The 27,381-nt window shown below is 38.8% G+C and overlaps 1 protein-coding gene across 5 annotated transcripts in view; it reads left to right on the top strand.

Annotated features, from left to right (window-relative positions):
* Positions 1 to 27,381, top strand: part of LOC118828466 (dynamin binding protein) — a 109,209-nt gene that overhangs the window by 60,850 nt on the left and 20,978 nt on the right. For all 5 annotated transcript variants that reach the window (XM_036735088.1, XM_036735086.1, XM_036735089.1 and 2 more), the window contains 2 exons: positions 24,071 to 24,264; positions 25,042 to 25,141. In XM_036735088.1, the coding sequence (XP_036590983.1) occupies positions 24,071 to 24,264; positions 25,042 to 25,141 (294 nt within the window). The remainder of the gene's footprint in view (positions 1 to 24,070; positions 24,265 to 25,041; positions 25,142 to 27,381) is intronic.

Consider the following 27,381-nt stretch of genomic DNA (forward strand, 5'->3'; position numbering starts at 1 on the left):
GTCTAGTCCAAATTGAAACTATCTTCCACGTAGAAAATCTACGGAATCTAAGACAGGGCCAAGGCTATTGCTTAAGACCAGCTCTCTTCCCAGATTATCGTAATGTGGTGAAAAGAGAAAGATTTAAAATCAAGTGAGATTTGGCTTTGAATCCAAGTTTATGGGTTGTGTGGTCATGGAGATCACTTAATCTCTGATTCAATTCCTCATCTGTAAAAATGAGATTAATAATATCTGTAGTACATGCTTCACAAGATTGTTGTGAGAATCAAATGAATTAGTGTTTGTGCAGTACTTTATGAACTTTAAAATGCTGTATGGATTTTTTTAAAAATTAGATTTGAAACATGGATCACCATGAAAAAGGCCCTTCAAGTGGCTCTAAATGCCTAGATTGACTCCCAGACTTTTTTGGTTCTTTGAGTGATCCTCTGAATTTGAATCTTCAGTGAGATTATTCTGAACCAAAGTAGAACTCTAGACAATGACCTGCAGTTCCAAAGATAGACTGGAGTCAAGATAGTATGTGGCTGCATTTGACCTCATGCTGATTTTTTTTTTTCATTTCTATCTCCCTCCTACTCCCCATTGTTGTTCTCCCTTGTTTTCATGGCCTCTACCTCCTTCTTTTGGTTAGTATTAAGTTAGCATTAAGCTGCCAGACTCCTTTGGAGTATGTAGTATTCCTTGTGTTTGACTTGCTGAAGCTGCATTCCTTCTGGGGTGTTAAATTATGCTCAGTGATCTCTTTGAAGATTTGTATCTCAAACCTACTTGACTTCATTTCCATTTATAGCTTTCCCCTCTGTCCCTCTCTAACTACAGATATTATATTTTCTCTCAACTCAACATCCTTTTCTTTTCTGTTTTGTAGAAGTGATACTCTTGTTAATTTCTCAAAGCTATATTTTAAATTTGGCCATTGTTCTAGAAATATAATGCTTTCCATTCATTAGGTGGGCCAATATAGCATGTAGGAGGCAACCCCAATAGAAAGTGCTAACCAGAATGAAAAGAACTTTAGACTTCGAGGATAATCTAGTACAAATTGATCATTTTGCATATGTGGAAACTGAGGTCCAGAGAGGTTAAATGACTTGTTAAGGGTCATGTACAAGTGAATTACTGGTACAGCAGAATCCATTTCATCCTTTTGTATCTCATTACCTTTACTTCACTTTGACATATGCCAGGTTGTGAGGTCCTGCTGTCCTATAGCCTTGAGCATAAGATCAGCGTCATGGTAGCTTATCCTTGCCCCAATGAGAATACAAGTTAAGTCTGAAGTTCTTATAGAGATGGTTTGGTACAGTGCGGAGTATACCCAAGAAGGTAAATCTGACCTATATTCTAGATTTGCACTTGTCAAGCTCAGCTAAGGTGGAAAGGATGATTAGACCTCCTTCCCCCTCCATTCTTAAGATCTGCTAAGTAGCAAAAACAATAGTAGGCTCCCCTTAGCATGGAAGTAAGACTTTGCTCATGATATGCTTAATGGCCAGTAAAGGTGAGATGTGATTGCTTCTCTCACATACACCCCTTTCCTTGTGCCATTTCAGTTCAGGGGACATAGATCCTGGACCTATGTCCTTGTGCGCCGTCATACCACACTGTGTTCATAAACAAAGGCAGCACAGGCCTAATTATACATTTTTACTCTTTACACCCTTTTCTGGGCCACACTGTCTGACCCCTATTTCTCAGGTTCTACTTTGGACTTTGGCATTTTAAGTCATACAGAGATGAGGCATTATCATTTCTTCCAGATTATGCATCTTTAGTTTTGAGATCTTTCAGCCTTTTAATTGATCATAAACTTGCATGTGGAAATGGTCCTTTGGTGTATAGTCGAGGTCACTTTGGACAGTACACTTGAGCTTTCTAGGCTTCAGTTTAGTCATCTATCAAATGAGGTATTTGGAAAAGATCTCTGATCCCATGAATCTAATAATTCTAATATTTATGTGGCCTTGGCAAGACGTCTTATATCAGATATAGGAATATTTTAAGAATATTGCCAAGCAAGTATAAGCTTCACGGATGTTTACACATCCTTTTCTTAAGTAAATTTTTATTTTTTTGAATTACAAAGCACTTATTTTTTTACTCTCCCACCCACCCACTTAAAGAGAATGGAAGAAAGAAAGGAGAGAAAGAAAAGGAAAAAAGATGAAAAGAAAGAAAAAAGGGAAAGAAACACAGAACACTTGTATCATCTAAACATAGTTAGGTGAAACACATTTTCATGTTGCCTTCATCCAGAAATTCATTACTCATTCTGCATATTAGTTCAGCATCTCTTTGTGATAACGTAGGCATTTGTTCTCCTTCATCAGTTCTCTGGAATTGTAGTTGATCATGTCCTTGAATAGAGTTCTTTTTTTATTTTGTTTTAAATAAATTTTTATTGATATCTTTGGGTTTTTTCATAATTTCCTTTAGCATCCTCTTGCCTTCTCCCAGAGAGCCATCTAATATAACAAATAGTATTTTTTACAATATGATAAACATTTAAATGCCTACTTGTACTAAGCTCTGGGGAAAACAGAAAAAGAAAAGATAGTCTCTGCCCTCAAGGAGTTCACACTTTAATGGGGGAAAACAGTACCAAAAAAAAGGAAGCTGAAAAAGGGAGGGGGGTGGCATGATGATGGTGGTGCAGTCGAAAACCAAGCAGAGAAGCTGGTGGCAAATGAAGATTTAAAAATGATCAACTAATATTTCTCCAAATTATTTACATCAGTCTTTATTTCTAAACTGTTTTGTACTTGTGTGCATTTGATAGGTAGACTCCCAAGTATTTTATGCTTTGTATAGTCATTTCAAAGGGAATTTCTCTTTCTTTTCCTCTTGGGTTATTAGTAACATACAGAAGTACTGATTTGTGTGGATTTATTTTATCTCTTGCAACTTTGCCAAAGTTATTATTTCAGTCAATTCAAGTTGACTTTTTAGGGTTCACTCTAAGTCCACCATCACTTCATCTGCAAGAAAAGTGATAATTTTATTTCTTTTTTTAACCTATGCTTATTCTCTCAATTTCTTTTCATTGTCTTATTGCTATTGGTAGCATTTCTAACACTATACAAAATAGAAATGGTGATAGTGGACATCCTTGCTTCACCCCGTGCTCTTATTAGAAATGACTCTGATTTATCCTATTATATATGATGCTAGCTCTTAGTTTCATATATATTTTATTTGCCATGTTAAGAAAAAGTCCTATTTATTCCTATACTTTTTCATGTTTTTAACAGAAATGGATATTGTATTTTGTCTTAAGCTTGTTCTTCATCTCTTGGGGGAAAATAATTATTTGTTTTGTTCTTGTTATTAATATGGTACTTATGTTTATAATTTCTCTCATATTAAACCAGTCCTACATTTTAGGGGTGTGTGTGTGTGTGTGTCTGTGTCTGTGTCTGTGTCTGTGTCTGTGTGTATACACACAAATCTGACCTGATCATAGTCTTTGTTGCTGTAGCTTCTTTTATTTAAAAATTTTTGCATCTGTGTTCATTAAGGATATTGGTCTATAGTTTCTTTTTCAGTTTGGATTCTTCCTGGTTTATGTATCAAGACTGTATCTGTGTCATTGAAAGAATTTTGTAGGATCTCTTCTTTTACTCTATTTTCAGTTTGTATAATATTAGAATTAATTGTTCTTTGAATGTTTGATAGAATTCAGTCGTGGATCCATCTGGTCCTTTGGGAGTTTATGTTCAGTTGCTTTTTCTGCTCTTGAGTAACTTAAGTTCTCTATTTCTTATTCTGTTAATCTATGTATTTTATATTTTTGTAAATATTAATCTATTTAAATAGTTGATCATATTGGCATGTAATTATACAAAATAGTTTCTGATTATATCCATTATTTCTTCTTTATTTTTTATGAATTCTCCTTTTGAATTTTTTATACTGATAATTTAGTGTATCTTTTATTTAGGATCCTACCTCCAAAAAAAGATAAAACAGCTTCTACTTTTATTTGTTAATCCATTCTTCCTTTCAGTTTTGTAACTCTCTTCCTTGATTTTATGATTTCCATTTTGATGTTTAGTTGAAGTTTTTTTATTTTTTATTTTTCTAGTTTTTCTGGTTGCATGTGCAATTAATTAATCTATTAATTATTAGTCTGTCCCTTCTTTCTTTTGTTGATTAAGGTGTTTAGAGATAGAAATTTTCCTGTACCAACTGCTTTGGTTGTATTTCAGAAATTTTGATATGTTCTTTCATTATTATCATCTTTAAATTATCCTTTTATGAATTATTCTTTGCCAACCCTTCCCTACCCCCAATTTGCTAGGCTTAAATCATTTAGTTACTAGTTGATTTTTAATATATTGCCCTTTAATTAAATAACACTGTAGTCAGTAAAGAATTGTGAGATTTATACACTCCAATACATGATCAGTTTTTGTAAAAGTGCCATAAACAACTGAGAAATATGTGTGTTCCTTTCAGTTTCCTTTCAGTAATTGCCAGTACCAGAGGTCTACCTTAATTAATTTTTCTAAAATTCTATTGATGTCCTTCCTTAACTGCTTTTTTTCCTAACTTTGAAAGGGGTATATTGAGGATCCCCCACATATTATGTAGTGTTACTATCTATTTCTAGCTTTTCCTTTAAGTATTTAGGTGCTATGCTATTTGATACATAAATGTTAAGTGTTAAAAGTAATCCACTGTGATAACTTTAAGTAAAATATAATTTCCCTGTTTATTTCTTTTAATTAGGTACTTTTGCTGTTGCCTTGTGAAATCTTGATTGCTACTGTTGCTTTTTTGAGTTCATCTGAGGCATAATAGATTTTGCTCCAACCCCTTATTTTAACTGTGATGTTTCAAATGTGTTTCTTGTAAACAGCATTTTGTTGAATTATGCCCTCCTTTTCCATTTTATGGGTGAGTCCATCCCATTCTACATGTTTATTTTAATGAGTGGCATGGGAAAGGACAAATTTCTCAAGTGAAGATTTAGAATTCATTCATTTAAATGAACATTTAGATACAGTAAAGCTTTCCAAAATTGCAAGGTAGAGTGTTTATAAAAATGTTATAGGAATACTAAAGGGGGAGAGGATTCATCAAAGAGTCATCTGTACTCATAGCTGAACTATTCAAACCTTCAATATTTTAGGCTTGACCTAACAGTCAGCCTTTGGGGCTGTAATTAGACTCCTTATGCATATGAATGGTATTCCTCCCTTTGCCCCATCATTCTTCATCAGTTGTGGATTTGGAAGTTTTGTTGTTCAGTTGTGTCTGACTCTTCATGGACCCCATGGACCATAGCACACTAGACCCTTCTATCCTTCACTGTCTCTTGAAATCTGGCCAAGTTCATTTTCATTGTTTCTGTTACACTGTGTATTCTTCTCATCCTTGACTGTCCCCCTTTCTTTTTGCCTTCAATCCTTCCCAGTAAGTTCCCTCTTCTCATTAGGTGGCCAGAGTATTGGAGCTTCAGTTTCAGTATTTGACCTTCCAGTGAATTGCCTGAATTAATGTCTTTTAAGTATTGACTAATTGATCTCTTTGCTGTCCAAGGGACTCCCAAAAGCCTTCTCTACAATTCAAAAGAGTTGATTTTTTTGGCACTCAGCTTTCCTTAGAGTACAACTCTCATAGCAATACATTGCTACTAGAAAAACCTATATGGACCTTTGTTGGCAAGGTGATGTCTCTGCTTTTTAATATACTCTCCAAATTTGCCATAGCTTTCCTTCCAAGAACCAAGCGTCTTTTAATTTCATGGCAGCAGTTGCTGTCTGCAGTCATCTTTGAGCCCAAAAATATAAAATCTGACACTGTATTCCAGATTCAAGGGGGTTCCCAGAGACTGTGCCCTCATCACTTCCAGCTCTTCTTTCTCCATTTGCCATGAAGTGATGGGACCAGTTGCCAAGATTTTAGTTTTTTGGAAGTGGTAAACCTATTTTGGGTGGAGATTTTTGGGGGTAAGCCTTCTGTGTAGAAGAAACTATGCTGGATGGCTTATGAAAAAAAAAATCCCTGCCCTCAGGAAATTTACATTCTACTAGGGAATATAGACCTGCCAGCAAACAGATAAGTAAATACAAATTAATATATGGTAAACTAACAAGTAAGAGTCTTTGGTTAACAGGTGGCTTCTGAGCAAATTCTTGCAGAAAGGTAGAAATTCTAAGAGAAGGGATGGAGGGAGTTCATTCCAGGTATGAAAGAAAGTTGGAGCTGCAAGTAGTAAGTGGGTCAGTTTGCTTGGAATGGAGATCTCGAAGGTGAGTAATGTGAAAGGATTCTGGAAAGATAGTCTGAAGCCAAATGGTGATTATGAGACTTGAAGCTATGGGGATTCCATGACAACCCTGGTGGCCTGGTGATACTTTGAGAGGATAGAAGGAGTTATGAAGAAGCTTCATGTCCTTGGACAAACTGGGGGCCTCTAAAAGATGAAAGAAAGACCACTGGACTTTGAGTCAGGAGGCATGGGAGGAGCGCCATCACTTTTATATGACCTTTGTGACTTTTGGGTGAGTCACTTAACCTCTTCATCTTCTATTATTTATCTGTAAAATGGGAGTAACAGAAGGCTTATTGGGAGGAAATCAATTTGTAAACTGTCCAAGTACTATATTAGCTGTCATTATTATTTAGAGCAGGGTAGCAGGTCAAGTAAGGTTGAGGAAGAAGCCCCCTTTTTAAAAAAAATTAAGAGCCTCTGATCCCAGGAAAGAAATGAGATAAATATGAAAATATTCTATATAAAAATAATGTTTATTATGTACATATAAAAATATTCAAGTAAAAGCAATTTTAAATTGATTAGTTTCTGAGTGAGAGAAGTATAAAACATTCAAATTATTCACTTTTAAAATGAAAGACAGGGATCAGAAAACTTTATTCAAGAAAAACAATAATAGCTAAATAAATCTTTTAAAACTTCAGTTCCTTGCAAGGGAAATAGGTGTAGGCATAGGCAGGTAAAGGTGGATAGTCAGCAGAAGGGGAAATAAAATAATAATAACTTAGAGTTATATGATGCTTTAAATATAGGTATAGACATACAATCAACCAGCAGAAGGGGAAATAAAATAACAGCAACTCAGGTTTATATGTGCTTTAAGTGTACAAAGCACTTTTCTCACAGTTGTATGAAGTCCCTTGTCAAGTGTTTCCCTTACACACACACACCCTACCTGGGTTCCCAGGCTCTGATGAAGTAAACTTATACCTTATCTTTTGTCTTTATTTTGGTGGGAACTGGACATCTGCGTAAGTCATCTCCTTGCCATACTGCCTTTCCCTTATGTTTCCCACCTCCTTTGGAGCTCCTCTTTATGTGCTTTCTTCTTCCATTAGAATGTAAACTCCTTGAAGTAGTAAAATTTAATTAATGCCTCATCATCTTTGTCCTTTCCTTTCTGGTAAGTACTTATATATAAACTTGTATGTTCAATCAATCGGCCATCATTTATTAATGTAAATATGTACTAGGCACTGTGCTGAGTGCTAGGGATACAAAGTAAGAGGCAAAAGGCAGTCCCTGCCCTCAAGGAGCTTACAGGAGACAACATGCAAACAAAAATATTCAAAACAAGCTATAAATAGGAAAAGATTCACAGAAAGAAGGCTCTGGAATTAAGAGGGATTGGGGAAGTCTTCTTGTAGAAAGCAGGATTTTAGTTGGGACTTAAAGGAAGCCAGGGAGGTTGATAATAAAAGCTGAGGAGGAAGAGTGCTCCAGGCATGAGGGACAGCCAGAGAAAATTCCCAGAGCTGAGAAATAGAGTGACTTGTTTGTGGAACGGCTAGGAGGCCAGTGTCACTGGATTGAAGAGTGTGTTGAGGAATATGATGTAACAAGATTGAAAAGGTTATGAAGGGCTTTGAATGCCAAATCGCATTCTATATTTGATCCTGCAGGCAACAAGCCTTCCTCAACCCCTCTTAATTCCAGTTACTTTCCTCTGTCAATCATTTCCTATTTATCTTGTTTATAGGATTGTATATATTTCTATGTATGTTGTCTGCTTCATTAGGTTGTAAGCGCCTTGAGGTAAGGGACTGGTTTTTGCCTCTTTTGTATCCCCAGTGCTTAAAACTGTGCTTGGTACAGAGTAGGTGCTTAATAAATGTTTACTTGGCAGATTATTTTGGAGGAAGCTCTATTTGCTGGAGGCTAGGGAATCAGGAAAGGCCTCATATAGAAAATGACACTCTAGCTGAGCTTTGAAGGGATTTAGGGATCCAAAAGAAGGAAGGTAAGGAGGAAGCCCTTTTCAGGCCTTGGGGACAGCCTGCACAAATGCCTGGAAATGCAATATATTGCAGAATAGCTAGTAAACTAGTTTGGCTATTCTGTAGAGTGCCTGAAGAGAATGAGACTAAAAAAGTGAGGTGGAGCCAGATTATTGAAGAGCTTTGAGGGACAGACGAGTCTGTATCGTATTCTGGAGACCCTTGGGAGCCATTGAGGCTTATGAGGCAAGGGAATGCTGTGATCAGACTTGGGTTTTAGGAATATCACTTTTGCAGGTGTGAGGATTAGTAAGAGAGTAAGGAAATTTGAAGTAGGAGGACCAAAGTGAGGTTATTTTAATACCATCTTGTCAATGCCCTTCGTAAATTGTGGTGCCCAGATTGAGCACAATACTCCAGATGTGGTCTGACCAAGAGAGAGTATGGAGTACAGGGGACTATCACTTTACTTACTCCTTAAAGTTTTAAAGTTATATTGTAATACAGGCCAAGATCACCTTGGTTTGGTTTGCTTTGGTTTTGTTTTTGGCTGACATGTTAACACTTTTTACATAGTTTGCAATCTGTGAAAACCCCCCAGATCTTTTTCTAGACAAATTGCAGTCTAAACATATTTTGTACTTGTAAAGTTTATTTTTTGAACAAAAAGTGTTAAGACTTTACATACGTCCTTATTGAGTTTCTTTTTTTAGGCATTTGGTCTGCATCTAGCTTTAGCTGGCCAAGACTTTTTTGAGTGCTGCCTCTGTTATACCAGTTCTTCGTACATTCTTCCTGCTCTGTGTCATCTTTCAAATTTCATAAGAATATCTATTATGCCTTCATCCAAGTCATTGATAAAACTGTTAAACAGCATTGAGGTTCCTTCTAGGTTGACTTGGAACTAACTACTCTGGATGCAGCCATTCAACCAGTTCTTAAATCACCTAATTGTACTATGGACCACCCTGTAGAGTGCTCAGACATAAGCTCCTTCCCAGGCCAGCCTTCCTCAACTTCTCATAGCCGTCTGTGTAAACCCTATACCCTTTCCATTGTGCCCTCTTGAACTCTCTGTTTTTAACAAACTAGCCCATACTTCTCTCCCCAGAATAGCATGAAACTATATTGAATGTTTTGCTACTGAAGAGGTTTGGGGGGTGCTTGACACCCCAAAGTACCGACATGCCAGGTCCTGCCAAAAGAATTCAACTCAAGCCTTCTCAGAAAGGGGAAAAGACAAAGTTTATTAAGGGTTTGCCGTAATGGGTTGTCTTAAGAAAGCGGGCCAGATTCAATCTACCGAACTACATTGAATCTGAGCGCCTTCATGGAGGCAAGATGGAGATTATATACATGAAGATTGTGGGAGGGATTGGAGGGTGATCTGGGGTGACTAGAGGAGGGGCTTAGGGAGGGATTTGAGGAGGAGTCTAAGGAGGAGCTTGATGGGACTGAGATAAGGTCAGACTCCAAGATGGGAAATAGCTGAAGGCTACATGGAGATGACAGACAATAGAGGGCTAGGATAACAGAGCTCGGGTATAGATATTTTGATCAGGATTAAGGGTGGGAAACAGCTGGACAATGGAGGGCTAGGCTAGGCAGAGACTTGGGCCCAGTGATGATACAAGGCCCATGGCCTTAAGGGAAGGCCAGATCCAGTTGGAAGACTCAAGGGGGCTCCCAGAAACTGTACTGCAGCTTCAAGGGGGTTCCCAGAGACTGTGTCCTCATCACTAACCCGTACTTCTCTCCCCAGAATAGCATGAGAAACTATATTGAATGTTTTGCTAAAATATAGATTAATAGTAGCTACAGTATTCCTTTTGCCTACTACTTTTGTTACTATGTCCAAAAACAAAAAGATATAATTAGTCTAACGTGTGGTACTAACTGAAGCCACACTTCCTTTTCTAGATATTCACTATTATATCTAAATACATTTTAGAATTTTGCCAGGAATTAAATTTACATTCGTTGGCTTTTAGCTTGCAAGTTCTATTTTCTTGCCTTTCTAGAAAATTGGAACATGATTTGCCTTTCTCCAGCCCTATGGCACTTCTGTTGTTCACAGTTTTTCAAATATCACATCTGCCATCTTCTATGTGGTATAGTTGATAGGATATTGGATTTTGAGTCAGGAATATCTGATTTCAAATCCTCCCTCAGACACTTACTACCTTTGTTAACCTTGGGCAAGGTCTCTTGACCTCAGTTTTCTTATCTGTAAAATAGGGATAGTCAATAGTAAATAATATTTATTAAGGCCCTACTTTGTGTCAGGCACTGTACTAAGAGCTTGGTATAACAGCACTTTCTTCATTGAGTTGTTGACTCCATCTTTAACCAAGATAATGTATGTAAAGCATTTGCAAATCTTTAAGCACTATATAAATATTCACTGTTCTTACTATTTTTAACCTAAAGTATAAATAGTTTGGGCTAACCTAGTGACCTGAACAATTCCAGGGTGTCTAGGTGTTCTCTTACTAGATTTTTACTTAGCTTGTTGATTGATTGATTGATTGATTGATTGAAGGCAATAAACCTTCATCAAACTTAAAGCTCTATAGTGGTGAGAATGGCACAATTTGGGCATAGAAATTTGGGATGTCCTAGGCAATTCAAGTACAAAAAACATTTAAATCCTTATGATAATGAAGATTGGTGTTGTCTTTCAGTTGTGTCAGATTGTTGGTAATCCCATTGGATTTGGGGTTTTCTTGGCAGAGACGTTGAAGTGGTTTGCCATTTCCAACTCATCTTACAAATGAGGAAACTGAGGCAAACAGGGTTAAGTGATTTGTGCAGGGTCACAGAGCTATTTTCTGAGGCCAGATTTGAACTCCTGGAAGTTGGCTTCCTGACCCCAGCCTGGCACCTTATCCACTGCACCCCCTAACAGCCCCAGTGAAGATTAGGGAAAGCAACCAGCTAGGTGGACATAAAACCCCAGGTGACTGGTGCTAGAGTTTTGGGGAAATGTCCCATTGTAATTAAGTTACTTTCTACATAACCAGTTTAGAGGCTTATCTTGAAATTCTTATTATCCTAAGACTTAGATTATAAGACTTAGACCTGGAAGAGACCTCAGAGATCATGTAGCACAACCCCCTTACTTTAAGAGGAGAAAATTAAGCCTAAGTATGAAGCCTCTTGATCTCCCTATACAGATAATTTTGTGGTGAATTCTGTTAAGGGAAAAAGTGGGGGGAAAAGATAGGAGGGGTCTGGACAGGACTGGGTAAGACTGGAAAACAGAGGCAAAGGCTCTTAGGTACTGGAAATTCCTAAAATCCAATTAAGCCTATAGCATGAGCATTTGAAGTTTGTGGTATAGTGCAATTCATATACCCTTGTTTTGAAGTTTGTGTTTTGTGGCTGGTTAATATCAGGTATATACTCAGTAGTAAATGGCATATTCTTTCCTTTATCACTGACACCATCTTAAGAGCTTAAAGCATATTGACATCAAATTATTGAATCCCATATACCATATGGGATATTATTGGATCCTATATCCCAAATTATTGAATAATCCTCATTCCTACTGGTTTCTGTTTGAATGTTAGAAAAGAGATAAGATCTCAATTGACATTTACTCATAGCATTTTCAGGTTTAAAAATTGTCTTACATTATTATCTCAGTTAATCCTCACACCAACCCTGTTAGGTAGGTAGGTAGGTATTGGCATTATATAGCCATTTTACAGATGAAAAAATTAAGGTTCAGAGAATTTAAACTACTTGTCCACAGTTACACAGCTAGTGTCAGAGTCAAGATCCTACTTAACCTTTCCTGATACCCATTTTGGGCATGAGTAACCAGAATAAGTTATTCCTTAATTATAAATTATGTCACCATCATGTTTCATATGCACATCTAAATTCTAAGAGTATGTCTTGTATCCTTTTTGTATCTGTTACACCAAACTCAATGCTGGTGACATAGTGAGTATGTAATACTTATTCACTGACTGAATAACCCTTGGAAAATGGGCTTATGGTTTGACAAATGCAAAAGCTGGATGAAATTTGATGACATGGGAATGGAGGCCAGTGGCTCCATGGGCAGAGTGTTACCAAGACTATAGTCTTTACTCTGCTGTTTTTTGTTGTTCTCTCTTAACTTTGTCTTTGTTAGGAGAGAGATTTGATTTGGAATGGGATAGGGAGAAAAGAGGCAGGGTAGAGTAGCTTATGTATTAAATCCAGAAATGACTGTTGTAAAAAACAAAAGACATCATCAGCAAAACATTTTTTTCAATAAAAATTTGGGGAAGAAAGAATTCGTGAAGTGTAGTAATGTGAAATAATTCTGGAAGAAAAGTAAATTGGGTCCAGATTGTGTAGGGCTTTAAATATAAAACAGAGGAGTTTGTTTTCTTTTAGTGACAGTAAGGAGCCCCAGAAGATTTTTGAGTTAGAGTGTAACATGGTTGGATCTGTGATTCAGGAAGAGTCTAATGGGAGCTGTTTTGGAGGATAGTTTAGAGACAAGAGACTGACTGAAAGGGAGGTGGGGCTGGGGTGTCCAATTAGGAAGCTACTGTAATAGGGGATATGTGATGGGAAAAGTACAGATGTAAGATACGTTGTGGAGAAAATTGACAAGACTTGGCAACTGGATTGGACCTGGTTGAGGACGAAGATTTTAGAGTATGACTCCAAGTTTGTGAAACTAGTTAACCAGAAGAAGGGTGATGTCCTCAATAGAAACTGGTAAGTAGGAAGGGCAGATTTGAAGGGAAAAAATTCCCTTCCCTTCAAAAAAGTTCCATTTTGGGCAGTTTGACTTGGATATTCTAATTGGACATAGGAGACAAATTTAGAGCTCAGGGAAGAGATAAAGTCTGGATATTTAGAGTTGAGAGTCATCTACATAGAAGTGATCATTGATTGAATCCATGGGAATTGATGAGATCATATAATAATAATGGTGATAATATATGGCATTTATATGATACTTTAAACTTTTCATTTTATGTGAACTATTTCATCTGATTTCATAATAACCCAGTGAGGTAGATATTTTAAGTGTTATTATCCACATTTTTCAGATGAGGAAACTGAGCCTCAAAAAGATTGTGGCTTGCCAAAGTAAATGTCAGAGGTGGGATTTGAGCCCCACCCAACCTCTTAATCCTAGCCCTCTTCATTATAGGAGGTTGGGCTGCTTTTGAGTAGTATCTGTTTTCCCCACATCCTATTTCCACCCCTCCCCCCAAAAACCCAGGCCTAGGGCAGGGCTTGGAATGTGGATGATCCTATGGAAAGGATCCTTGTTGCCTTCCACGTGACAGGGATTCTGCTGGTTTCTGAGGCTAATGCCAGAATTCCCTATTTAGGTTCATTTGTTTCTCCTCTGCCTGTATCTTGTATATATGCCTATTTGTGTACTTGTTTTCTCCCCCAATAGAATGTAAACACCTTAGACTGGGATTACTTTAACTTTTTAAAAATCTTTAGTGCTTGGTACATAGTAATCAATAAACATTTATTAACCACCTACTCTGTGTCACACAGGCACTTTGCTAAACACTGGAGATGCAAAAAAGCAAAGGACAGTCTCTGCCCTCTAGGAGTTTACAATCTAATGAGGGAGACAACATGCAAACAAATGCATACAAAGCCAGCTACATACAGGATAAATAGGAGTAATTAACTGAAATTAATTAACTGGAATTAAGAGGGGTTGGAAAAGGCTTCCTGTAGAAGGTGGGATTTTAGTTGGAACTTAAAGGAAGTCAGGGAGGTCAGCAGTTGGAGCGGTGAGGGAGAGTATTCCAGGAATGGAAGACAGAAAATGCCTGGAGCCAAGAGATGGAGTTTTTTATTCATGGAATCGCCAGGACACCAGTGTCCCCGATTGAAGAATACCTGTTGGGGGAGTGAGGTGTAAGAAGATTTGAAAGGTAGGAGAGGGCTGGATTATGAAGGAATTTGAATGCTCCAAAGAAAATTTTGCATTTATTCTTGGAAGTAATCAGGAGCCAATGGAATTTGTTGGGAGGGGGGGGATGTGTGTGACATGATTGGATCTGGTCTTTGAGAAAATCACTTTGGTGGCTGAATGGAGGATGGGTTGGAGTGGGGAGAGACTTGAAGCAAGCAGATCCACCAGGGGACTATTGCAGTACTCCAGGTACAAGGTGATGAGAGCCTGTATTGGAGTGGTGGTGATGTCAGAGTCTGAGGGAAGAAATTTAGCAGAGGTGAGATACACAGATTTTGGCAACAGATTGGGCTGGGGGTGGTGAGAGAGAGTGAGAAATTCAGGGCGACAACCTGAGGGACTGGGAGGGATGGCGTTGCCTCCCTCAGTAACAGGGAAGGTAGGAAGTGAGCTCTGTTTTGGACATACTTAGTCTGAAAGAAAGGCGGTTGGAGATGTGAGATTAGAGGTATAGAGAGAGGTTGGGACAGGATAGGTATATTTGAGAATCAGCAGCATAGAGTTAATAAATGATTCCTGGGGAATTCCTTCAAAAGGAAAAAGCAAAATGGAGGGAAAAAAACACTCTGCCCTCAAGGAGTTTTTCATTAGCAATATCTTAATTGTTAAACTTGTACATATAATGCTAGGAATGTTCTTGCCTTTCTCTGGCAGCCAGAAAAATACTTTTGTTACCCAAACTGCTCATTGTTTAACTCTGTGTGTGTGTGTGTGTGTGTGTGTGTGTGTGTGTGTGTGGTTTTGCAAGAAACTTGGTCTGATTTGGAAATTGGGAAACCTGGTTCAGATTTTTTTAACCTATCTCTAGCTCAGTTTTCCTAACCTGTAAAATGAAGATACTGATGTCATTAAGATGCAATGAAAATAAAATCTGATATAGCTGAGTTTTAAAATTCAGATACAAACTTGTGTTATTCCAGTGACTAGTCAGAATCATCTGAGCTTGAATATGATCTAAATGAAATGGTTTATTTAAAAAGTATCTTCACCCTATTACACATGTCAATATTTTAATTTAAGGGATCCTTGTATGTTTAAGGACCTAAAGAAAAATAAACAAAAAACCCCACAAATTTGCTAAGTAAAACTGCCTGGTGTCATGGAGTACTGAAAAGGACTGAACTAGCTGTTGATTGGATTAAACTTATCACCATGACAAAATGAAACCTAACTGTGAGTATATCAGAAACCTGGGACTTTTTCCAGTTAACTTTCTGGTTGTCTACGAAGTGCTGTCCAGGGAGGGAGGAACCATAAGAAATAGAAATATGAAACTGATGCAAGTTACCAGACATGGGAATCCTCTTAGGGATTTTACCATTGGATTTTTGGCCAGCTTTAGGGGAGGGGCAGTTATTGGGGAAAACTAGCCAGAGAAGTATCCTCTTCCCTCCACTCCTGTACCCCTTCCCCAGGATTTAGAGCTGTGCGTTATGGATTTGATTTTGGTGTTTGAAAATCTGAGAAGAGGCCTTTAACACTTTAAGACTAGACAGGATTGTGAACTACAATGCTAAGAGCACACTAGATAAACTTTCTCCAAAAGGGAAGAAATACTTTCTGGAGTTCTAAAGGAAAGTAGTGGGGGCTGGGTTAAGCTTGTTGGAGAGGTGTGGTGAAACATAAAACGGGGATTTAGAATTCAGTCTGGTAGAGGGAGGATATGCACTAAATCTAGACCAGAATTATTTGCCATCTCTGCCTCATAAGCATGTGGTGAGATAACAGTTGCTAAATATGTGTTGTGTTGGGGATTCCTTTTTAGCATGTTAAACTGATTTCAGTGACGGATCATTTTTTTAATCAGTAATTTGGTAGAGGAAGGAGCAGAAGGGACCTAATATTAAATTAAATTAAACCTAATATTAAATTAATCAGGATGTTGAAACAAGATTGGGGTAGGTGGGCAGGAGTGGTAGTGGGAAGGTGGCATTTATGTACTTTGTGACCTTGCAGGATAATCTAGAACTGACTGTTGAGATTGTCACATTGTTGTTTTGCAACACATATTCATAAAATCTGACATTCATGTTTGCCCTAGTGGGAACTTGTTGAATTCAGTTAAAATTTAGTAAATCTGCATGGGGTGCTAGGTTCCCAGCCCCTAGGGCAATGCTGTAATAATAATAAATATTCACAGGATAGTAGGATTTAGGGCTGGAAGGAACCTTAGAGATCTTCCTTTGCTTTTTGTACTATGACAACTCACTCTTCACTTGACCAGTGGAAAAACTGAACCATAGGGGATGTTTAAATGACTACCTATGACTATATTTTACAAACCTCAAATCAGAACACTTGGATTGATGTTGTTGTTGCAAAATTTTATTAAAAGTACTTTATTGAAATCAGACCTGTCCAGAAAAATTCAGAACATTTGGTGGTCATATGTACCCCATTGAATAATTGGGGAAAGGGTGGGTGAGGGGCTGTGGAGAGGGAAAACTGCTTCCAAACATACAACTTGGTGTTAGTAGAGAGCCCCTCCCAGGTCACTTGGCATGGTCAGACTTTTTCCCCCCTGGGGTTGCTTCCATTTCCGCCTAATTCCTCAAAGCAGAAATTCTATTTGTTGGTTCCAGAGACTGCTGAGCTGAATGTTTTAAAGGAGGGAGGGGAAACCAAGGCCTCTGGAGGCCACCAAGATTTCTTTGGAGACAGGAAAGGCATGGATTAGCCCCATGTAGTAGCCCTCATTTAAAAACATCTTTCTTTTAAAATAAAAATCTTTTTCACCGGTAAGAGAACCAGGAAATGATAACTGAAATGGATAAGAAAGGCTCGCTATGTAAGCAGTTGTTCTTCCTCTTCCACTAATGGTAGTATTCCAGCTCCACCCTTTGGAAGCAGCCAAGCTGAGATAGCCTCTGGGACTCTGGGCTATTCATATGGAAATATTGGAGCTGGAGAATGAAGACCCTATTCCCTGGATGTGGGGGGACTTTGAGGGGAGTGAGAGGGATTCTGGACCTGTGGGGAAGAGACTCACAGACTCTACCCTCCTTATTTCTGAAGCTACAGGTACCACTGGGGGTTGCAGAGTCAGGCCTGGAATAGATTGGTAGGAAAAATACTTTCCTAGCTCTCTGTTCTTTGGCACCCTGCCCTCCTTAAGAATCATGCCGAACTGATAAGATTTCCACTGCCCAAGAAAGGAGGAGGACCCAAGGCCCAGTTAAAGCAAACTCCGAGGTGAGGGATGGTGAGGGAAATAACTGAGAAACTTAAACCTTGCAATGGTCGGAATGCTCCCAAATCACTGTCAGTGATCAGTTACCTGCCACTGTCACCATTTATCTCTGATCTCTGGACTCTTCCTTACAGTTTCTTTTTAGGAGTTAAGGGTGGTGGAGTGGGGAGGGGTATGCATGCACTTTCTGAATCCGCCCTTTTAGTGCCTAGCACAGGAAACACTGGTAATGGTGATGAAATGAAAACCTGCCGGGAAAGAAGAGAACCATGTAGTATGTTTCTAGCATTGCCTTTTACTTTTAGGACCATCTTAGTAAGAGACCCAGAGAAATAAACTGCACTTCATTTCCCCCCATGCATTTGTCTCTTTATCCTTGAACTTTATATTCATTTAACTAGAGAAGTAACATTTCAGTACATTTTATTTAGTTTTTATTTAGTTAGTTTATTAGTTATTTAGCCAGACCTTTTTTCAGTCATGTGGTACTTGATATTTTGGGTTTTGAACTGCCACAATTTGGAAAGAAACCTTTTTTTTTTCTGCAAAGCCACATTTTCCCTCCGAGGTGTTTTAAGAAAAACAAGAAATCTGCTGTATTTGGGGGTCAGAGAGCTAGAACTGGTTATCAAATCAAACTCATATTTGGAGCATGGAATAGCAAATCATTTTACAGTTCTATTTAGAGGGTGGTTGGCCTAGTGAAAGGAGTTTTAGGCCGGAAGTTAGATTGGAGGCCTAGATTAGTTTGTCTAGATAAATCAGTTGTTTTTATTTGTATAATTAGTTACCTCCTTTCAAAATGAGGATAATGTTTAACATTTTTAATGTTTAACATTTTTAGTATTTAATCTGGGTTGGATTTTTGAGTTGGTCTGACAAAACTTCTGTGTAAACTTAGGTAGTTGTTAACTTTTTTAGTTTCTTGTTTTCCTGTGAGAAACCCAATTGGATCTTTTGTCTCTGTGTTGCTGGTTTCTGATTGCTAAGTAAGAGTGTGCTGGAACTTTGTAGCTTTAACTGTAATTTAATACAGTTTTTGTTCAAGAAGTGGACTCAGGGAGTTTAAAAGGCACAAAAAGAGTCAAATAAATGGATTTTTCTAGAAGACACTTAAGTTACACAAAAGATAAAATTTTAATGGATTTTTAAGAGTAGTGAATTTTCTTCATTGATCCAAACAACATTTTCGGGTCTAATATCCTGTTGGATTTAGGACCCAAAGGAACTTTAAAAATTAAGGAAAAAAAATTTACTGGGTCTATAGAGCCATTTTTAATGACCATATTCTATAATGAAATGGGAGAATCCTGGAGTTTTAGAGCTAAAAAGATGAAAGATTATCTAATCCAGCTTCCTTAACTTTACAGATTTAAAACCAAACCCCAGATCTCAAAATTTGCCCAAATCAGAACCAGGATTCTAGATCTAGATTTCCATAATGATTCTTAACCTCCTTAGTCACTCCTCCCCAAGTTTTTATTTTGTTTTATAAAGGGAAATCAGTTTGGTCATTGTCTCTTGGCAGCTAGGTAACTCAGTCAATGGATAAGAGAGGTGGGGACTAGAATCAGGAAGATCTGGGTTTAAATTCTGCCTCAGACACTTACCAGCTGTATTATCTTGGTCAAGTCACTTCACCTCTGTTTTCTCAGTTTTCTCATCTGTAAAATGGGGTCAATAGCAACTGTTCCCCAGAGTGACTGTGGGGACCAAGTGAGATAATAATTGTGAAGTGCTTATCACAGTACCTGGCACGTAGTAAGTACCATATAAATGTTAACTTATTATTATTAGAACTATTGTTTAAAAAGTATTGATCAATCAAAAACCAGTTATGCATTTACTATGCCCCAGGGCCTATGCTAAGCACTACAAAAATTAGTGTCTGCCTCACAGGAATTTGTGTTCTGTTAAAGTGATAGAACAAGTTCATAGATGAGTAAATACAGAGCATCTACAAAGTAAATTAACTGAGAAAGGGACCAATAATGGGAGAGTCAGAAGAGGCCCCTTGAAGGAGATGCTGCTTAAGTGGAGTCCTTAATAAGAAAGCTGGAGGTTCCAAGAGTGGAGGTGAGGAGTGAAGCCTTCTAGGTGAAAGGATAGTCTGTGCAAAGGTGTAGAGGTAGGAGATGAAATGTGTGAAGGGAAGAGCAAGAATGTAGCTGAATAATATCTAATCAGCCCTAAAAGGTAGGCAGGAACCGAAATGTGAAGGACTTTAAACAGGGCCAAATAGGAATTTCTAATTTATACTAGAGGTATTGGAGCCTTTGAAGCTAATTGAGCCTTGAACTTTAAGCTTTTGGAGAGGAAAATGAACTTGTAAGATGGGAGATTGGGTCCGATCAAGATCGGGTAGAATGAGCAGAGTTTAGCAGTGATTGTATGTAGTGGGTGAATGAAAGATCCTCAGTTAGTCAACCAGCCTTTATTAATCACCTATGATAGGCTAAGCACTGGACAGTGGGGGACATCCCTGGTCTCAGGGAGCTTACCGTCTAATGGTGGAGACAACATGAAAGTAACTATGGACACACAAGATCAACAGGACAGGCTGGGGATAATCTTGGAGGAAAGGCTTCTTAATAATAAGAATAGTTAACATTTAGCACCTCCTATGGCCAGGCACTGTGCTTTAAAATTATTATCCCATTTGATCCTCACAACAACATTAGGAAATAGGTGCTCTTATTATCCCCATTTTACAAGTGAGGAAACGGAAACAAAGGTTAAGTGACTTGCCCAAGGTCATACAACTAGTCAGTGGCTGAGGCCAGATTTGAATTCAGGTTTTCTTGATTCTAGGCTGAGTGCTCTTATCTACTGTACCACCTAGTTGTTGTTGTTGTTGTTTTTGTTTGTTTTTTTTTTTTTGTAGAAGGTGGGACTTTAGCTGAGGCTTGAAGGAAGCCAGGGAAGGTAGGGGGGAGAGATGAGGAGGGAAAAAGTTCTGGATATGAAGGACAGCCAATGAAAATGATCAGAGCCAGGAGGTGGAGGTCATGTACAATGAACAGCAAAGAAGGCTAGCACTGCAGACTAGGTGGAGGAGAGTAAGGTGTAAGAAAATTGGAAAGCTATCAAGGGGCCAAGTTACAAAGGACTTTGAAAGCCTTTATTTTTGCTTCTTCAGATTATCAGGAGCTACTGGAATTTTTAAATAGGGGATGGAAAGGTCAGACTTGCTCTTAGGAATATCCCTTTGACAAAGTAGAGGACAGATGAATGAGGAGAGACTTGTGGCAGGGAGACCAACCAGCAGACTACTGTAGGACTCCAGAGTGAGGTGACATTGTACCAGGGTGGTAGCAGTGTCTAAAAAGAGAAGGGGGTGTATGTAAGAGGAGTTATAAGGGTAAAATCCACAGGACTTGGTCACAAATTGGATATGGGAGACCAGGAAATTGCGGAAACCAGAGGTTATGACTTTTTCAGGGTCACACAACTAGGGAGTGTTTGAGGCTGGATTTGAACTCAGGAGTTCCTGATTCCAGGCCTTGGTTGCTCAATTCACTGTACTGTAAGGCATCAGATTACTGTTAGATGTAGAGGAAAGAAGAAGAAGCTCTTGTGAAATATGATCCAGGATTCTCAGGAGCTTAGGAGGTTTGAGGAGGGATAAAAAGGTTTGGAATAGCCACTGTGGTGAGTGGAAGAGTGAATTAATTAGGGAAGTGTCAAACTATTGCCTTGCTGCAGTGAGGACCCATTTGAGATGACACAGCATAAATTTATGGTGGATCCAATCAGCATGGTTTCATGATTTTTCTTTTTTTTTTTTTTTGAAGGGGGGAAGGCACTGCAGTTGGGCTTAAGTGACTTGCCCAAGGTCACAGAGCTAGTTAGTGTGTCAAGTGTCTGAGGCCTGATTTGAACTCAGGTCCTTCTGACTCCCGGGCTGGTGCTCTACTCACTTTGCCACGTTGCTGCCCCTGTGATTTTTCTGTAGCTTTGTACGGCAGCATGTGAGTAGTGAAGACAGAAGATGGTGGGAGTGATCCAAAACTGGGGTTTGGAGGGATGAAACCTTTTCATAGGATGAAAGGACAAGGGACCTAAGAAAAAGACAGTGCAGAACTGAACTAACTCACCAGGCCTTTTCGGATCCCTCTTAATCCCAGGACGTTTCCTCTGTTAATTATTTCCTATTTATCCTATAGACAGCTTGCTTTGTATATATTTGTTTGCACGCTGTCTCCCCCATTAGATGTTACCCTCCTTGGGAGCAGGGACAGCCTTTTGTCTTTTTTTGTATCCCCAGTCCTTACTACAGTGTCTGGCACTTAGTAGGTACTTAATAAATGCTGATTGACTGGGAAAAGTTTTCGATGTTGGAAAAGGGAGAGAGTGTAGCCAGTGCAGAGGCGGATGGCCTGGGAAAGAACTGAGAAGTAGAGGGATAGAGCAGTGAGTGAACAGACTTCACTCTCAGGAATAAGCTAACTAGCCTTTTATGGTTTTCTTTTAGCAAGATGTTTTATGACCTCTAAGTAGTAATATTTTTGTGACCTAGGCATATCTGTGTAGAGAATGTGTTTGTGCAAAATGCTTTCTAAAGAATGAGGAGTTTCAGGAGTCCTAGGCAAGTCGAGTTAAAACTTGTGACAGACTACTCCAGCTCTACAATTTTGGTGATGGCTCTGTTTTTAGTTTTTGCTTTACTATGTTCCTTTCTCATGTCCTTGTTTTAGTATTTAATGTTTTCTTAAATGAACAAAAGTTGCTTAATTTTAGTATTAAATCATTTTCTTAAATGAATAGTCTATGTTAACACAGCAGTGCCGAATCAGGAATTCTTCTTTGATATTCATCTCATTAGACATGTAAATAAAATAGCAATTGTTTCATTATGCTAAGCTGCAAATAACTTGGTTTTTTTAGATAATTAGAAAGCTAAATAATAGAATAAATACAGATTTTCACTTTCAAAATCATCCAGCTTGATCCCTACAAGTAAATCCTTGTAGCCCTTTTCTCCCCAGACATTTGAAACAAGTCACTTAAATTAGCTTGTGAACCTGGAATTTAGAAACACATTTCACTGACAACTGACATGTTTCATTAATCAGTTAGCCAACAAGCATTCGTCATTACAGTATCTGTGGTAATGGAAAGAACCATAAGAGCTTTTTTTTGGCACATTGATGAAAACCTGACTTAGGTCCTTAGCAAAATGTGCTCAGGCTGCCCCATAGTGCCAAACAGAGTTCCCAGGCTGGTTCTTTAGCTCCAGACCCCAGAGCATGATGTTCTTTAAGAAGCTCCATGGACACCATGCGTCACTGTGAATTCCATCTATTCTAGTTCCATAAGTCTCCTCTGGACCCTCTGTTTCAACAATCCGGGTAGCAGCTTCTGTGGGGGTGTAAGATCCACCCACAGCCAGCACCCAGAAAGCCGCCAACAGCACAGATTCTTTTGATCTGCTTAACTAAGGAAAGCAAGGGGAAGGGGTTGACAGGCTTACTTTAATTCGGCACACAAATATCATTCACTTAGTTCAGGGAAAAAACCAGCACCCTGAACTTCAGAGCAAATTACAAACAAAGTACAAACATCAACAGACAGACCAAATACAGATTCATAGTTACCAACATCTAGGTTCAGCCCCAGGAGCTCGGAACAAGGGCTGGCCCAGAGTTACCCACACCACCACTGCTACAGCAAAGAGCTCCAAGGAATAGACAGCCAACCCCTGGTTTTTATATCTTTTTCAGCATCAGCGTCACCCACGTGACCTAGAATCATCACAAAGAGGCAACTTAAACCCACGTGGTCTAAGGGCCTCTGCTCTCCCAGACATGTAAACTAGGCCCTCCCTGGAGTTAGCCCCACCTTGGGCCCCACCTTAGTTGCCAATCCACACCCACTAAGGTTTTACACCTAATAGGGGTTTGGACCTGGGGCTTAGCACCTAGTAAGGCTCAATGAAATACACTAAATTACTCAAATGGAACAAAAGCCAAACTATTCAAGGGCACTTGTTGAACTAAGTGCTAAGGAGCCCATTTTGCCTGCCAACACACCCTCATTCACTATTATCCCTTCCCAGGCTTTTTTTGGCCCTTCCTGGAACAATAGTTGTTCATTATCTCTCCCTAATATTGAACCTGTACCATTCACCCTCCTCTTTCCCCTCTCCCTCCTCCCCCCCCAGCCCCCCTTACCAGAAACTCCAATGGGCTGACTCAGGGAAGCATGAGGAGTATGGGGTGGGGGGGTGCCTCATAGATTCTAGAGCAGATTCAGGAGCCCCATGGAAGGAAGGAGAATGCCATGAAATGTGTCTCTTGGTGGATAAGTGGTAACATAGCCCCAACTTGTTACCAGTGGAGAAAAGTATTAGGAGAAGCAGTGTCATACCTAGAATCATATAGAAACTTGTAGGACTCATCAAATATGTCTCATTTCAGAACTAATCTCTTATGAACATTATATATTCAATGCTGTGTTAAATATGTAAATCCCAGGTGAACAGACCCTACTGAGAGCTACCAAGATCTTTGTCTTCCCTTTAGACTTTCAGAATCATTTATTTGATGAAATTTTTGTGCCTAAAATTTGATGAAATTTTAGATTCCTAGCCTGCTGTATCTTTTGGAGGGGGGGGAGGGGGGTAATGGGGACATTAGGACTGATTTCATTGGTGTAAGGAACTCCAGGTAAGGCAACTGTTCTGTCTTTCTTTCTAGAAATGACACTCCTCTCCTCTCAGACTGCATCCCTGGAGTCACCCTCTGTGTCTGTGGCTTCTGATGACCCAGAGCAGAGAATGCTGGAGAAGCGAGCCAAGGTGGTAGAAGAACTCCTCCAAACTGAAAGGGACTATGTGAGGGATCTTGAGATGTGCATTGAACAGATCATGGTGCCCTTGCAGCAGGCACAGGTGAGACAAATGGGCAAGATGCTAGCTAGCATCCTGATGTATTCGAATAGTAAAGCTTTCACCGCAAGGACTTAATTAGGTAAAAACAAGGCAGTGACTTTTACAGATATAATTCTAGGACCCTTGCAGGTAGATTGTCACCAACTTAAGGTTCAGTTGTCTTGATAGTACTTGAATCAGCTACCATCTCAACAACCTCGCTGCTATTTCTCTGAAGTTCCCTGTTAATCTTGCTCCTTAGGATCCTGAAAGTGGCAGCAACTCTTAGAGGCTCTGAGTAAACTTACACTGAGAGATGTCCTCAAGGGATATCGGTGGGGGGTGGCAGCTACCCTGTTGAGTTAAGAGTCCTTCCAGGTATGTGGGGTCCTTAGTTAAGTGGCATACAACTTCCTAGCTACTACAATGATTATTCCTGAATGCTTTCTGTATAAAGTAGCATGGCCCTAAGCTTTTAGGTACTAAGTGGAAATATTTGTGCCCTGAAATTCCTTATTGCCACAGGTTAGGCTGAATATATCCATAGTCAGATTTATCATGGGTTAAAGAATTGGGTGGGTAAACATTTCCTGAGTGATGATGGTATATAATGGTGTTGACCTGTAGCCTTGTGGAAGTTACACTGTTGTTAGACTTTTGACTCTGGCAGCAGGGATTGCTGAAGAAAGAGCTCATGACAGAAAGTTCTGGGATGTGGAGGGAAGTATTCTCAGTGTCTTTCCCTGGTAAACCTATCTTTATGTATCATTATATGTATTTGTCCCTTTTGTTTCCCAGGTGCAGAACATGGATTTTGAGGCACTTTTTGGAAACATCCAGATGGTGGTTAATGTCTCAAAGCAGTTGCTGGCTGCTTTAGAAACCACTGATACTGTAGGTATGGATGTCAAGTATTGCCTTTCCCTAAACAAGCTTTTTCTGGACTTTGTCCTAGAAAGGCCATAGAGTAGGAGTGGTATTTGTCATAATTTTGAGTATAGTTATGCAAGCAAAATTAGGTCTTGGTTATTCATTTTGTGGATTATTTACTTTTTTGCTTCTCTTAAGCCACTTGCTTTGAGGTCATTTGAATCATAGAATCTTAGAGGAGGAAGAGATTCTCCTAATGAACATCTAGGTCAACCTCATAGTATTACATAAGGAAATTTAAGCCATGAATAGTTAAATAATTTGTCCAAAGTTATATTGCTTAGTTGGTAAAGAATCTAGGTCTCCTTACTTTATTAGTCCAATGTTCTTTTCATCATACCAGTCTTTACCAAGTCATTCATACCACTTATTTATTCCCCAAAGGATGAACAGAGGAAATAAAAGGAGATGCCACTCCAGGTTAGCAATTTTAGTACAGTAATAGCTGATTAAAGCATCCCCAATATAATTGGTAACTTGAGAATTTTGGAAGGATGAAAATGCCCAAAGATTTGCCTTGAATGACTTCCAAGCCCCTAAAACTGCCTATGCAAATCTAGCCCATTCTTCAGTAGACTCAAGTCCCACATCTTTCAGGAGCTTATTTGTATAGTATTATTATAGTACCTTCTTGTGATTGGTAATCATTAAATAAATGGTTTATCTGAACTAGTCATCTTCCATCTCCTCCCCCCACTAGATTGTAGCAACCTTCTACCTGGTATTCTTACCTTTTATGTTTTATCCATCTTACTATAATAATTTCACCCAGAAGGTTAACCAATGTAAATTAATTGCTACAACAGGGAAACCAAAAGAACCAAGAAAGCACCTGGGTCATCATGTGCCTAAATTACTGCTACACAGAGAGAGATGGCTATCAAGGGCAACACTAGGTTAGAATATAAACTCATCCGTTAAGTTTTATGAAGAAGCATATTAGATGATTATGAGCAGTATTGTCTCAAATCAGAGAGAAGCAATGGAAGATATAACCATTTTAAAGAAATCTTGGTAAGATATGAGGCAAGATAATCCTAAGGGCATTCAAGATGAAAATAGAAGGATGACTACAAACAGAATAAAAATGAAAACGATTTTTAAAAACCATTTTAACAGTTTTCTTCGTTGAAGACCATGGAACTACTACACTTAGATCCAGCATCACAATTCCCAAGGTTCTTGCAGAGGAGATAAAAGTGCTGCTGAAGAGAACAAAGCAGAAACAACTGGATTAGACCAAGAATCCATAGGGATCAGTGCTAGCCCCAAGGCTATTGTAAAGGGATTAAGGGACCAACATGCAAGGTATTTGAAGGAAAGGAAGACATTGGATGTGTGGAAAAAAGCTTGGACCTTATTAATACTAAAAAAAGGTGACCAAGAGGACATCAGTAGCCACAGATCTATATGCTCGCTCTCATGTACACAAAATCTTTATAATAATCATCTATCCATGAACTGAGGGCATACTTGAGGGGAGGATATCAGCAGGGAAACAAACAGGACTTTGTCACAAGTGATATTAACCAACGTGTTACATCTTTTTTGTCTCACAGTGGCCTGAAAAATGTAGAGGATTTAAGATCTCATTTTGCTTACTCTTTGTTGACTGTGAAAAAGCATTTGGTTGAGTAGAAAAAAAAAAGCAGGCCCTTTTAGAACAAAGTATCTCCTATCAAAATGATTCAGTATTAACTTGGATGGAATGGCAGAAATAACTCTGTTTCGGTGATTCTCATAAACTTAAGACAAGAGTACGCTAGTCAGAGGTATTTGCTACCATGATAGAGGAGTTCCAGTGAAGAATATGGAGTTAAGGAAGGATTCCTTGTGAATAGTGAGGTCTTCTGGATATTGTTCTGACTGCATCAATCCTTAACACACTGCAGATCCTCCTGGTAAAGATCAGCATTGACTCAAAAGGATTTGCCCTGTGTCCACACAAGAAAAGGCCGTGGATAAAGAATGTCCATTGCTCAGATTTTGACATGTGTTTGGATGGACACCATATAGAATTTTGCTAACAATGGGTATACCTGAAACAGCACAAATGTTTAATAACTGGACCCAGAGCTGAAAAGGAGGAAGAGAGAAGGTCTTGCTTCTGTTGTTTCAGGCAAATTGCTAAACTCTTTTACTGACTCCATGCTTCCCATGAAAGCAAAGGCCCATGTTTTCAGTACCTAACACTTTATTGCTGGTGTT

Source organism: Trichosurus vulpecula, chromosome 8, assembly GCF_011100635.1.
Source record: "Trichosurus vulpecula isolate mTriVul1 chromosome 8, mTriVul1.pri, whole genome shotgun sequence".
NCBI lineage: Eukaryota > Metazoa > Chordata > Mammalia > Diprotodontia > Phalangeridae > Trichosurus > Trichosurus vulpecula.